At 37.9% G+C, this 13,680-nt stretch overlaps 4 protein-coding genes across 4 annotated transcripts; 1 reads left to right on the top strand and 3 right to left on the bottom strand.

Annotated features, from left to right (window-relative positions):
* Positions 1-566: 566 nt before the first annotated feature.
* On the bottom strand, positions 567-1,599 carry LOC100678522 (protein UXT homolog). Its single transcript, XM_003425507.5, has 2 exons — positions 1,300-1,599; positions 567-1,149 (listed from the first exon to the last, which is right to left on the bottom strand). The coding sequence occupies exon 2, from the start codon at positions 1,135-1,137 to the stop codon at positions 700-702; it is 438 nt and encodes a 145-aa protein (XP_003425555.1). The 5' UTR covers positions 1,138-1,149; positions 1,300-1,599; the 3' UTR covers positions 567-699.
* A 242-nt stretch (positions 1,600-1,841) lies between these two features.
* LOC100678483 (chymotrypsin-2-like) lies at positions 1,842-3,251 on the bottom strand. Its single transcript, XM_016983459.3, has 6 exons — positions 3,010-3,251; positions 2,791-2,944; positions 2,606-2,717; positions 2,362-2,517; positions 2,122-2,274; positions 1,842-2,041 (listed from the first exon to the last, which is right to left on the bottom strand). Exons 1-6 carry the CDS (start codon positions 3,059-3,061, stop codon positions 1,901-1,903), a joined length of 768 nt encoding a protein of 255 aa, XP_016838948.1. The 5' UTR covers positions 3,062-3,251; the 3' UTR covers positions 1,842-1,900.
* Positions 3,252-3,993: 742 nt separating this feature from the next.
* Positions 3,994-6,822, top strand: LOC100679760 (5'-nucleotidase domain-containing protein 1). The gene is made up of 2 exons (XM_008204683.4): positions 3,994-4,269; positions 4,384-6,822. Exon 2 carries the CDS (start codon positions 4,715-4,717, stop codon positions 6,200-6,202), a length of 1,488 nt encoding a protein of 495 aa, XP_008202905.1. The 5' UTR covers positions 3,994-4,269; positions 4,384-4,714; the 3' UTR covers positions 6,203-6,822.
* A 22-nt stretch (positions 6,823-6,844) lies between these two features.
* On the bottom strand, positions 6,845-9,628 carry LOC100123392 (acetyl-CoA acetyltransferase, cytosolic). The gene is made up of 8 exons (XM_001606982.6): positions 9,495-9,628; positions 8,940-9,061; positions 8,746-8,858; positions 8,241-8,440; positions 7,937-8,166; positions 7,679-7,864; positions 7,439-7,601; positions 6,845-7,360 (listed from the first exon to the last, which is right to left on the bottom strand). The coding sequence occupies exons 1-8, from the start codon at positions 9,544-9,546 to the stop codon at positions 7,242-7,244; spliced, it is 1,185 nt and encodes a 394-aa protein (XP_001607032.1). The 5' UTR covers positions 9,547-9,628; the 3' UTR covers positions 6,845-7,241.
* Positions 9,629-13,680: the final 4,052 nt, after the last annotated feature.

Raw genomic sequence — 13,680 nt, 5'->3', positions numbered from 1 at the left:
CTAATTTGTCTACGAGTGACTGAAGCCTTAATGAGCAAACGTTGCTAATCAATTGATGATCGAACATATGGCTTGAGTATCTCGCCGTGTAATCAATATAAAATTTAACTTTCCATTTATTGTTTATTGTTTTTTTTTTCTTATAAAAAATAAGTATTCCTGCAGTAAACGATTTTTTATTCTAACGTGTCCATGCTCTATAATTTTTCTCAATAACGCGTAAAATAGCGGGTGAAGTTCACCGATGTGATACACCTTGAATAAATCAATAACGCAGCGATAAATACCGAAGGTGTCAGTAACCCTGACTGCAACTGTTAGATAAAAGTACTCATTGTTAGAAAAATGTAATCTCAGCTGCGAACCTGACCTGATTATAACAAGCGGGTAGTGCTACTCATTCGTGTCACGGAGGTATTAGTGATAGAGGAAATAATAGTTTTACATAAGTATTTTCGCTTATTTCGAACGCATTTCTATCGAATCGCGCGTACATGTGCAAGTAATTTTTAAAATATAAAATACATGTTTTTTTTTGTAGAAGCAAGCAATAAAGAAGTTGAATATACAAAAATTGAATGTTAAACTTTATTTTTTCTTAAAGTACAAAAAGTAAAATATTTACAAAGTATTTTATATATACAAGATGTTCTATATACACATTATTAGTTTGAAGATTGTATGTCTAAATTAAAACTACTATTTATCTATTCCCTGCAGATCTCTTATACCCAACAAGATCAACTTTATGTGTGCATTGGTATTGGCGATTTCCTTTCTTAAGTTTGCCACTTGTCTTTCGAATAGTTTTATCCTGACATCAATCACTACCAATGCTTCATCCAACGTGAACTCGACAAAATGTCCCAATCCAACATCGAGAAGGATGTGTGATGCATCCTCTACATTGGCTTGTATAAAGAAATTAGATCCCAGATCAACCTTTGTTTTGTAGCCATCTTTTTCAGCGCCTACATTTTTTAATGTGGTTATAACACTTTTCAGTTGCAAAAATTCAGCGATCTCAGAATTCTTTTCATCTAGCTTCTTTTCAAGCGCTGCGAGATCTTGTCGTAGTACATCATTTATAAATGTTTCAAACTGATGGACTTTTCTCTGAATATCTGGCTCCATCATGGTCTTGTGTGGCTGCAAAAGTACATTATCTTGTTTAATCAGATGAGATATGAATTTTTCATTTTGAGGTTAGGTGTTTCACTCGAATTCTTATTTCGTATTATTAGCCAAACTACTCAAAAGAAACAAGCAAGCTACTTTTGTTACCAATGTAAAACTCACCTGTACAGTATCTGAATTATTCTAACTCGACGTTTATAAATATGTAGAATAGTTTCAAAAGCTTAAATTGCGTAGAAAATATTTTAGTTTTTCCGTGCAATCTTCAAACGGGACGTTTGCCCGATTTCTAGTATACAGACCTTCTAAATAATAATAGAATAAAATACTCGAAGAAATACTATAAAATAAAAGAAAAATTATGAAAAACTAAACTCCCGCACGTCTTATTACAGGCTTAATAAAGACTGCTTTCTCAAAAACTGTAGCAGACGAATAAAAACCTATATGTACATACATATACATATATAGTTACATTATGCTACCGACATTACCGACTATTCGCGTATACTAGCGCTTTAAGTATATAGCGACATCGTGCGATTACTATATCGAAAATCCAGTACAGTATGCAGTGGATAAAACAGATATTTTTGTTCGATTTATTGCAAAAAAAAGATGCGCATGGCCGTTAAAAAGTTCGATAAAAAGTATCGCTGTGTAGGAAAAATTGTTGAATATGTTTAAAAGAAAGTGGTCAATAATTAAAATTGTATGTATAATTATTTATTATTTCATTGCAGTCTAGTTATTTACACAAGATCTATACGGAATGTTTCTTGATCCAATCAAGATAGCTCGAGACCCTTGTGAATACATCTGGAACGCCAGTGCCGCAGGGCCAGCCGTAGGAAACTATGCCGATTTGTGTTCCATCGAGCACCAAGGGACCGCCGGAGTCTCCCTAAATTCGGCGTAAATTAAACGACGGTTAGTACAAAAAGATGTGAATTTAAGCAAGGAAAATGAAAAATTATAGATTACATGACAAGCGCCTTGTCCGACCCTGGAAGTAGTGCAAATTTTGCTCTTATCGATTTTCTCTCCGACGAAGTCGACCCAGGTTTGATTGCACGTGCGAGAATCGAGGACCTTCAACTGAATCTCTTGCAGATTGATTGGACTCTGACCCATAATCTAAGATAACCAGTGTCGATCGTTATATTAACTATAGCTTCTTCAATTTCGTTGGAGATACGATATTCTTTAAATTTTGCAACTTACTTTCAAGCTACCCCATCCGGTCAAAGTCGCTACGTCGTTTTCAAACGTGTTGGCGTTTGAGGGTAGTTTGACCGGTTGAACATTTTTTCCGTACCGAATGTCCTTAGCCAAATGAAGGAGTCCGATGTCGTTGACTGGACCAACGGCACCATGAACCTATATAAACGTAGGATTTTGATACTATAATTTTATTTTGTCTTTTTAATAATGCGGTATATTGAATTAAATAAGTATATTGCTTTACCATAGTGTAGTCTTCGTGCGCCACAAAAGAATCCACTTGATAAACGGCCCCGTTTTCGCCTCCTCGTTTGGTCGTACCAACGATTACCTGGAATTCCGATGGCTCTTGCGCTCTGCAATACATGCGATTAAGCTGTGCACTTTAGTTGGTAAAATTCGTTTTACGAATATATGCAAATTTCTTACATCGCCAAGCAATGAGCGGCTGTGAGAATGTAACGCTTGCTGAGGATAGATCCGCCACAGGCGAATCCAAGACCAATGTGAATGAGCTGCACCTGGTAAGAATACTGGCCCTCGGCTGCGTCCTTGCCACCGACGACCCTGGCCGTGGGTCCACCTGATGAATTTATGTTAAAATTCGTTGCACACTACGTTAATAAATTATTGTAATGCCAGACTCACCGTAAACGCAAGCCGATATGCTTAGGAGAACTGTCACTGCCAAGAGCTTCATGGCGGACCGGTATGAAATCGACAAAGTGAATAAGCGACTGGAAATCGGATTATATTTATACGCGACCCGAGTCTTTTGATTCTTCGTAATGCGTCACTTATATTAATCTATTATATTATCTAATACCCAATGTAATTACCTTTATCGCGGTGATACGATCGCGAAAAATTGATTATAATATGGTCAAGTTGCGTCTTATTTTCCAGTAGGTGTCGTCGACTTATACGTCGACAAAATCGATAACAAATCGATCAATTTCCGAGAACTAGGGAGATATTAGAATTATATCAATAAAGAGTTTATTTTTACGATGAAACGCGAAACGTTCTTAGAAAATCAAATATAATCGGATGTGTTGATTGCATTTTTTTTTACGTAAACATTTTTTTGGCGGTGTAACTTTTTTTTTCAAATGTGCGTTGCCATCGCTGTATAAAAGTGAGTTGATATATATTGCAAAAAATGAATAATAATAATAATAATAATTTCTTTCAATATATAATCTATTCCGATTATGAATGACAATATCTGATGGAGTGACACTTCTGGTGATATTCCTAATTCGGGCGAAAAGATTTGGTGCCAAATAAGAACCATCGCGATGTCTGATATGAGATATTAATAATCTGACACATACCTACTACAAAAATAAAAAATTTATAAATTAATATTTAAAAAATTCGAATTTAACTCAGTAAAATGATGCAGTTTGTAAAGAAAGAGAGATAGAGGGGATGAAGGAACGCGGATGCACGACCAATTATCAATTAAATACAAGTCACGACAAAGCCCATAATTTTTTTAAGAGAGGAGGCTTGAAGTAGAAATACTTATATAACCTGCATATAACTACTGCTGGTAAAATTGATCTCTCCATCATCGATTCGCTAAGCCCCAAAAAGAGCGCGAAAATTTGCACATATATATAGGTATATATATATATATATATATGTGTGCATTGCTCATTCTCCTGACTCACGCTCACCTCCACACAAACGCAAATATACCGTCCTCATTATTACACTCGTCGATCGAGAGCAATCGCAAAAAGTGCTGATTATGTGCAGCAGTTATGCGAGCGAAAAGCAGGAACGTTACTTCTTCTACAACAGTCTGGCCATCCTCTTGAAAGCTGTCGAGGGCGAGCGCACTTCGGTCGACCTGCGAAACGAGGCTTCCATTTACGGCACCGTCGAGCAAGCTGATGGGTTAGTTTTCCTTTGGTCCTCTCTTTTTCTCACTTATTCGCCGGTATTTCCTTCCTTTCGTTCGTAAATTTGACTTTGAATTTACAACGTAGTCCGTAAACCCTTGTTTTTCAGCTACATGAACATTGTTATGAAGGATTGCATATTCACGGATCCTCGAGGTGACAGTTTCAAGTACGAGATATTTTTCGTCCAGGCGCGAAACATCCGATACGTGCACATACCCCCGCACGTGAGTATTATTATGTAAATCGAAGGATCTTTATCTCGACCGTCTACGAATTTGATTGGCACTTTCGATTTGCTACTGATAACGACGTACCTGTCGACGTGTCTCCTCAAAGGCAAAGCTGTCTTTAGATTCGCCAACGTTATTCATTGCTATCAAGTTCGTTGAGAATATAATGTGAGGATGTTTAGTTGTTGAAATATTCCACAACGCACTATGCTGAAAAGCTTACTGTCACCAAAAACTTGTGGCAGTCATTCGATCTTCTGGAGATTCCGATTACCTGTGACAGAGCAAAAACTTAGAAGAGTTGAACTTTGCAATTTTTCAATTGAGAAATATCAGTCTCACAGCAAGTTTTCTACCAGCTGTCCTCGATCCATTCAGAGAGCCATGGGTGAGTTCAGGTTTAGTGACTATGACTGCATAGGTTTTGATCTGGACAGTACTATTCTTCAGTACAACATGACAAACCTGATAAATCTTGGGTATGATGTAATTGCTGAGTTTCTTGTCAATAAAAAGGGATACAATCCAAAGCATCTAAAAAAACCTTTGACTGAGAAGGATTTGGACTTGATGCAAAAGGGACTGTTCGTCGATTTTGAAAGGGGAAATATTTTGAAACTCACACCCAATGGAAAAATTCACAATGCAAGTCATGGTTCAAGATTTTTAAACGCAGAAGAGATAGAGAGGTATTATCCCAATAGAGAGTGGGAGCTTTGCACTATATTTAGCAAGGACCCATTAGTCACATGGAATGGTCCACTTTCCATGAAAATAAGAACGTGGTTGTGCTGCTTTGACATGCCAGCTGCAATTGCGTTTGCTAGAGTGGTAGACACATTAGATGAAGATAATGGAAAACCTCTAGACAAATATGACTTTTTGTCTGATTTCTTAGATGCCTTTTCTGACATGTATGCCAGGGAACAGGTAAAGAACAATGATGGGAATTTCTTTCCTGCAGTTAAAGAAAATCCTGCTAAATATATCCACAAGTGCAAGCCAGAAACTCTAGACTGGATTCGAAGGATCAAAGAGAAGAAGAAAACTTTCCTCATAACTGGTTCCAATTTGGATTTTGTTGAAATGACTACTAGCTATGCTTTCGGTGAAAACTGGAAGTCTCTTTTTGATATAATTGTCTGTTATGCCAAAAAACCAGGATTCTTTACAGATAGCAGACCCTTTTATTCTCTAAAAGATTGCTACGAAGATAAAGAGGTCACTAGTGAAGAACTTGAAGTGGGAAAAGTTTACAATCAAGGAAACTGGAAAGATTTGTTTCAATTCTTTGTTCGTACTACTGGAGTGAGTAACCCACGTTGTCTTTACGTTGGTGACAATTTGCTACAAGATATTTATGCTCCCAGTAAATATTCAAACTGTGATACCATGGTTATATCAGATGAGCAATTAGCAGAAGGTATGCTCCACCATCACCTTGTTCATTCAGATGAAGAAATGCTTACTTCCAAAGCATGGGGCTCATTTTTCTCATTGAAAACTCCCAATGGCGACAAGGATTCATTTTGGAATAACATCATCAAAAAGCACTCAAAACTTTGCATACCAGAATTGGCAATGATCACCAACAAGCCTTTGGATGAGCCTCTTAAATGCTTTATTCAAGAACATGATGACAGAGAACTTCATGGTTTTCATCCTGCCAAGCCTGTTACTGTGACTAATTTATAGAATTTGAGTTGTCTTTAATTCAGAGTTATTTCTGAAATATAATGTCACATTATATAAGCTAGCGATAATTTAAATTATATTTTATTTGTTCTAATTATGCTTTTAAAACACTAATTGTTACTTTTTAAATTAATCTCTTAAATTTTATTGTCTTCAAGATACGAATAATACCATCAATCAAGGAACAGTTGCGAAAATTGCCATGTCTTCCTGTCAGAACAGGCTCCAAGCGAACATTCAAAGAAAAGCGAGCGGAACAAAATCAAGCTCAAGGATTGGCAGCAGTATCAAAAATACTGGATGAAAAAATAACAAACCAACCTGAAGCTAGTACGAGTAACACATAAGAAAATATCAATAGTATTTTTATAACAATATGCCAATTTATTTTCATACGAATAATAGTACTTACATTGTATAAAAATAATTATCATGTAATAATATTGAATATAACAAATTTTATAAGTTGTTAGATCGAAATTTGATTATACAATATTGTAAACCAGTATGCTAAGATCAGTCATGTAAATAGTATAATTTATAAAAGTTTGTTGTACATATATACTGAATCATGATACTGAGCATTACTTTATGTAATAAAGTTTTGTACAATATAAATATTTCTCTGTTATTTTTACAAACCTTTGAGTAACAATTTTTATTTTTTTATAAAATACTGTTCTTTTTTTAATATACACATTTACAGGAAGTAGCAATCAACAAAGATAAAATTTAACTCAGCTACAAATATAGGCACACTTTATCTATGCCTTAGGATTTTATAAAAGTTACTTGCAACGGTTTATTGTCTTGTACGTTATCATTTAGAAAAGTATTAAAATACTAAATGTAGGCTTTGCAAATCAGTTTAGTAAAATTATTTGTCAACAAGCAAAAACGTCCATGACAGGTTATATATATATATATATATATATATATATATATATATATATATATAATCATCTATGGTATTTTATAATACAATTGAGGTATTAGCCTATTCTCGGTAAATGATTGCTTACACTGACATTGGCAGTTCTTAAAGTCTCTCAACAGCAATAGCAATACCCATACCTCCACCTATACAAAGGGATGCAACACCTTTCTTTCCTCCTGTTCTTTCCAGCAAGTAGAGCAAGGTCACGACAATTCTTGCACCTGCAAGCAATATTGATGATGAATTTCATTATTCAGCTCGTTATCTTAATAGTTTAATGCAGAAGATTAACAACTTACCTGAAGCACCAATAGGGTGACCAAGAGCAATAGCTCCGCCACTAATATTAACTTTTTCAGGATCTACTCCAAGATTGCGTTCACATGCAATGGATTGAGCAGCAAAGGCTTCATTCAATTCAAATAAGTCTACCTCTTCCTTCTTCCATTGGGCTTTTTTGAGCTATATTGAAAACGAAAAATTTTTAATCAATCGAATTGTTATCTCGCTTTTATTTTCAAACCTTACTTGATACTGACCAGTAATTCGACTGCGGGAACGGGTCCGTAACCCATGATATCGGGCTCGAGGCCAACCACGGTCATCGCGACTATGCGGGCCATTGGTTTTAGTCCTTTTTTAGTGGCAGTCTCGCTTGACATTAGAACAACCGCTGCCGCTCCATCGTTTATTCCTGACGCGTTGCCAGGAGTTACTGTTCCATCCTAAAATTAATGCATAGTTTTTACTAAATGTTTCTACACTAGACTGGAAAATCTCAATGTTGTAAAAATTACTTTGACAAACACAGGTTTCAATCCTGCAAGATCTTTTGCAGTTGTACCTGGTTTTGGGAATTCATCCTTGGATACAATGGTCGTTTTTCTTCGAATTGTCACAGGCACTGGAATGATTTCTTTGTCAAAGTACCCTTTAGTCATCGCAATTTCAGCTTTATGTTGAGATCGGGCAGCAAATTCATCTTGCTCCTCTCTGCTAATAGCATATTTTTTAGCCAGATTTTCAGCTGAAAGAATTTCATGATTTACTTTTCTGCAAGACTGTGTTGGAAATTTTCAAAGCCAGAGGATGTATGCTTACCAGTAACACCCATGTGAATATTGTTGAAAACATCAGTAAGGCCATCAACCAGCATGGTATCAACCATTGTTGCATCACCCATTTTTACTCCATCTCTAAGATGAATTGCGTGAGGAGCTTTACTCATGCTCTCTTGTCCACCAGCCACAATTACTTCGCTCTCCCCACTCTTGATTGCTTGGTAACCATTCATAATAGACCTGCATACGTAAATTGAGAAATATCAGTATACCGTAATACAAGCCTTTGCCAAGGTGACATTAGATAGAGTCAATAAGATAATTCTATTTTCTATTTGATTTAAAATTCACATTGTGCTTCAGTCTCTTCAAATACTACTTGTTCTATGAACATTTATCACTTAAGAATAGGTAAAAATCTCTGAAAATCTTTAAATGGCACTTCAAAACAGTTTTGCATAATTCATCAAGTCATGTTTAATTCAGAAAATCAGCATAAAAACCAGTTGCTATAGAAATAAAAAAAAAATACCGCTTTGACTTACTTGAGGCCTGATCCACACAACATGCTGACAAGATAAGCTGGTACAGTAATAGGAAGACCAGCTTGTATGGAAGCCTGTCTCGCTGGATTCTGCCCCTGTCCTGCCGTCAGTCCCTGTCAATGAAAAATAACGACCATCTATATGAGAAACGATCTTCTCAATTACTGACTGGAGACCAATGACAAAATACTCACTTGTCCCATTATCACTTCGGAGACATCGGTAGGCTTCAAATTGGCTCTGGCCAAGCTTTCCTTGATTACAATGCTGCCAAGATCCGATGCCTTCAGCGATGATAGCGAGCCACAGAAGGAACCTATGAATTTGATAGTAGCATCAGTTGACGCAACACAAAAAAAAAGTGTCTTGGCCAACCAGTAGATAAAAAGTCAAGACTCCATCGCGATACTTGTGATTAAAAAATAACTGCACGCTTCGAACGATCGGGTCACTTTGCGCGTAGATTTTTTACAAACAATTGGGACACACATCTCAACTAGCACTTCGATGACTCAGATCCGCGGTAATTATGCGTTCGAAAAGAATCCACTCGACGAGTCGGAAGAAATTCCGAAAGATAGGAAAAAGAAAGCGGAGAAGCGTCAAACATAACGGTGCTTGGTTTATGGAATGCCAACCCGAACGGTAAATCCAAAAATTTCGGCATATGACACTCGACAAATCCGCCATGAAGAAGTACACGTGCGATGATAAATCGATAGCCAAAGGGTGTGTGTGCATGAACTTACCTATAGGGGTGCGAACAGCTGACACGATAACGACATCCTTGGGGTCGCACATCTTTGCTTCTGGCTGATTTTCGAGCTATACGGAGAAAAAGAAAGAGTTGTGACTTGGACGAGCGTCGAGCGCTGACTGATGGGATGTGTGCGCGAGTCTCTGGTATTTAGCAGCCGACGCATATATATATATATATATATATATATATACGCACTCGTAGCGCCATCAGGCGCGTAACTCGTGGCTTCGGTGCCGAGGCTTATAGAATAATTAATCATCTCTTACTTTACTGCAGTTGTCTAAGAGGGAAAAGATCATGGATGTGATTTATGTCGGTTTGATTGTTAATGATTTCGTGGATACATGGAGAGAAAAGTTTTGTAAATTGATATAACAAAGTGAAAAATTCTTGATATCAGCTTGCGGCTTTGTTGTAGATAAAATGTTTATCGGTGTAATAGAAGCACACTGCAAAGATATAACCAATACTATTATTTTTTTTGTGTATTTGACAAAAATGGGAGCATTACTGAATAGATCGATTCACCGATGTTTATACTCATTGATTTATTTATTTATTTCAATAATCTACAAACTCCGTAAATAATTTTATTGGACAATTTAAACTTTACACACACCCCGAAAATTCAATACAGGCTCAAACATATAATTAGCTATTCATAGGTATGATAATTACATTAAAAATATTTCCAATCTCAAAACTTTTCCGCCTGACGACCGATTGCATCTTCGACAGAAGCTCGATGAGAAAAGCAACAAAACTCGCGGCATATCCAACGCCAAGTACAAGTAGCAGAGCTGCATCGTCAAGAAAGGAAAAGGATCGTAGAAGAGCAATTCCTGACTTCATCCGGGGACTCCGCACTGATCCAGGGAACCTTCAAAATCGTGAGGTCTAGATAGTTCTTGGACCAGCCATATGTCAATATTGAATATCAGTGTAATTTTGCAGCAAATGATCATCGGTGAAGCTTGACTGAAGTATTCATAAGAAACGTTCGAGGTAGTGCCAATAGTCTATATACTGTCACTACTGTCCACTCGGCAAAGGACAACGTATATACTGATCTGTGGCTCGGCTGAATCGATTCTATCAAATTCGATACCGATGGAACACCAACCGTTTGGTTGGCTACGACGAGAATTTGATAAGGATTTTCTCGAACGAGCTCTTCAATCAGGCAGTCCACTCCATTCTTTAATCGCGATGCACCGCGTCTTGCAGAAAATCAATAACATTATGCTATGCTTCTCATATTCATTTTGTCTTCTTTTTAGACGTAGTTCTTGTATATTTTACTCAGTCTGAATAATTAAGCGTCACTTACTGCGTTTTTCTCAAGGTTGCAAAATTATCCTTGCGTTCCTTCGATACTTTCTTCTTTTGTTAAATAATAGCGTAATTCATAAAATTATAGCTTGTGCGTTCGTGTGTTTCGTTTCTCGACATTGAACTAAGTTTTGGAATAATAATTTTGGTGCGTTACATTTTTTTCTACAGTTTGTGTAGAATAGACTCAATGAGAAACGTGAGAAAACTCAGGACGTATCCCAATCCAAGCAGATAATACAGCTGCAACGTGCAAGCATGGCTGTCAGTTTGCACGCTTATGTCGTCCAAATAATTACGGATGGTAAATTCATTAGGGTACCAGGCTCTGTTGATACCGGATTGCGACACTCTATGCAAAATTTCATCGAATCTTCTGACGAACGGCGAAGCTTTCTCGTAAACGAAAGCTAGGTAAGTAAAAGGAATCTTGAATTCGGCCAATTTTGTACGCTTGAAGTCGTAATTTTTCGCATTTTTGAACAAGAATTCCCATACCCGTTCAGAGGCCAAACAAATGCAGCCGTCGTTCTTCTTGACCATCTTGTCGAAGCAGGAAATCATATTCTGCATTTTCGTCGCCCTGGATTTGATCTTCTGCGCATGGACATCGTAGTACGGAAATATGTTATCGAATGCCGAATACTCGACGTATACCTCCAAGCCGGAGTTGCTGATCTCCTCGAACGAATCGAACGATTTTGACTCGGTGATAACCTTGATGTTCAGTAATTCTTGAAACGCGTTGTTCGTGTATATGTAAGACACTAAAACAACGCTGATGAAAAATATACGCTCGGCCGAGTTTCGTAATTCGTGCAGCGATATTGAAAAACCAAGCAGTAGCTGTTCTATGTTGCCGCTACTCCAGAATATCCGGTCGAACTTGAGAATGTACGCGGTGGACATTATTAGGGCGTAGATAGCGCAAACGATCAAAAAATCGACGCTCAAAGATTGCGGTAAGACTAGGTGTTCGCTAGGCTGAACAGGTACCAGTGGGTAGAGGCTAACGAATTCTATGGGAAAGCTCGTATCGAAGGTAAATCGATTGTCCAGTATCGTGAGATACATGGGAATCGGTAACATATTCACTTCGTTATCCCGTAACCATATGTGCAATTCACTCTTGAGTGAACTCACTGATTTCGACAATTGATACTCTTTGTAATAGGTGATTGAGAAATTCAGAAAATCCGACAAAACGAGCAAATATTTATAGTGGATACCTTGCAGATCTCTTACCGATCCATCGCTGTTCCTAATTATGCTCAGATACGGCGGAATATGGTAGATCGGTACTTTCAGGGGAAATCCGTACATGTTCGACAACTTGTTGGGAAAAAGATTTCCGTTGGAATTCCATGGCTCTTTGGTGTAAGTTTCTCGAAAGGGATCGTAGAAGAACTTGATCACTACGTCCGACGATTCACCGCCGTCGGCGACGATATTCAAAATTGTGAGATCCAGAAATTTTTTGGTCCAGCCGAAGTGTAGAATGGAACTCGTGTAACGCTGCGAGAGGTAGTTTTTGGTGACGATTATAACCAAGCATTTTGGTCTAGTATGAATCGACGTTCGGTCGAAAAAGCCAAACAAGATCCAACGCAGTGCCGCCGGATCGTTATCGTTACCGGCGTTGAAGAGAAGTACGTGGAGCGTTTTGAAGCTCGAATGAGTGAAATGGTGCGAGAAATCGTTCAACGATTTAGTTGGAATATGCTGGGCTATTTTGTTCAATTTTTTAAAGGATGATGGAGAAGACGTTTGGTTGGAGAATAGTAAAATTTCGTAAGGCTTCTCGTTGACGATCTCTCCGATCACTGAATGGCTCCATTCTGCCGACGCAGAATACTTTGTGCAGAAAATCAACATCAATAAGCGTATCTTACATTCATGCATTGCATTGAAATATAGAACAAGCTCGACTCTCTTCTTGCAAACAATGTTCTTACTCGCCTAAGACGATACTAGCCAATAAAGTTTGTAAAATATTATAAGCCACGTATAATTATAAGCGTTCGATATATCGAGTACACGTGTTACACGCCGATGTCTTAGTTTAAGCCATAGATTATTTAATGCGCATCTTTACTTTGTCGCAACGACGTAATGGACAAAAAGCTATTTATTCGAAACTATAGGTTTTTTTCGCATTAAAAAAAATGAAAATTTCTATTTCTCGTGCAAGAATCGCCTATTTCACGACTAGTAGCATAATCTATAGTCTAACATTACTCCAATACAACAACTGCATCGTAAAAACCGGTACTTTTTTCTCCATTATACTTACGCCCCTGAGCTCGAACGTCACTGTATATAGACTACACACACGTCGCCTGCAGGTGCGAAAAAGCGAAGCGGTTTCATCCTGCTGCGAAGCGACTTGACAACGACGGCGCAGCGAAATACGTTTATCGTCAAGGCAAACTTCACTTACCCTCAACTGACTGACTCTTCATCCAAGCGCGTTATGTAAAATTGCTCAATCGCCTACGCTTCCGCAAAGTCTCACGTGTGCATATGCATATAACGTCTTAGCATTTTTAATGCGCGAACGACACTATATCTTCAGCTCACTTTGCTCGTACTACTGAGATCAAATAAGCTTTCATACTCTACGATTCCCGAATGCGTATAGATAACTTCTAAAAAACCAACAAGAAGCTTACATTACAACCGCAGCAAAGTCGGCTGACGGTCAAAAACGCCAGTCACACGGCGGCGCTCCATAACCGCCCAACTTCACCGACAACGTCGTCCATCAGATGTCGCTGCGCGCAGCTGTCCCCGATTATCAGCCGCACAGCAGCAGTACCAGAGCAGCAGCAGCAGCCGCACAG

The sequence above is a fragment of the Nasonia vitripennis genome, chromosome 1, assembly GCF_009193385.2.
Source record: "Nasonia vitripennis strain AsymCx chromosome 1, Nvit_psr_1.1, whole genome shotgun sequence".
In the NCBI taxonomy this organism is placed as follows: Eukaryota; Metazoa; Arthropoda; class Insecta; order Hymenoptera; family Pteromalidae; genus Nasonia; species Nasonia vitripennis.
Note: the sequence above shows the minus strand (reverse complement) of the source record. Positions and strands in the feature narration are given on the sequence as shown.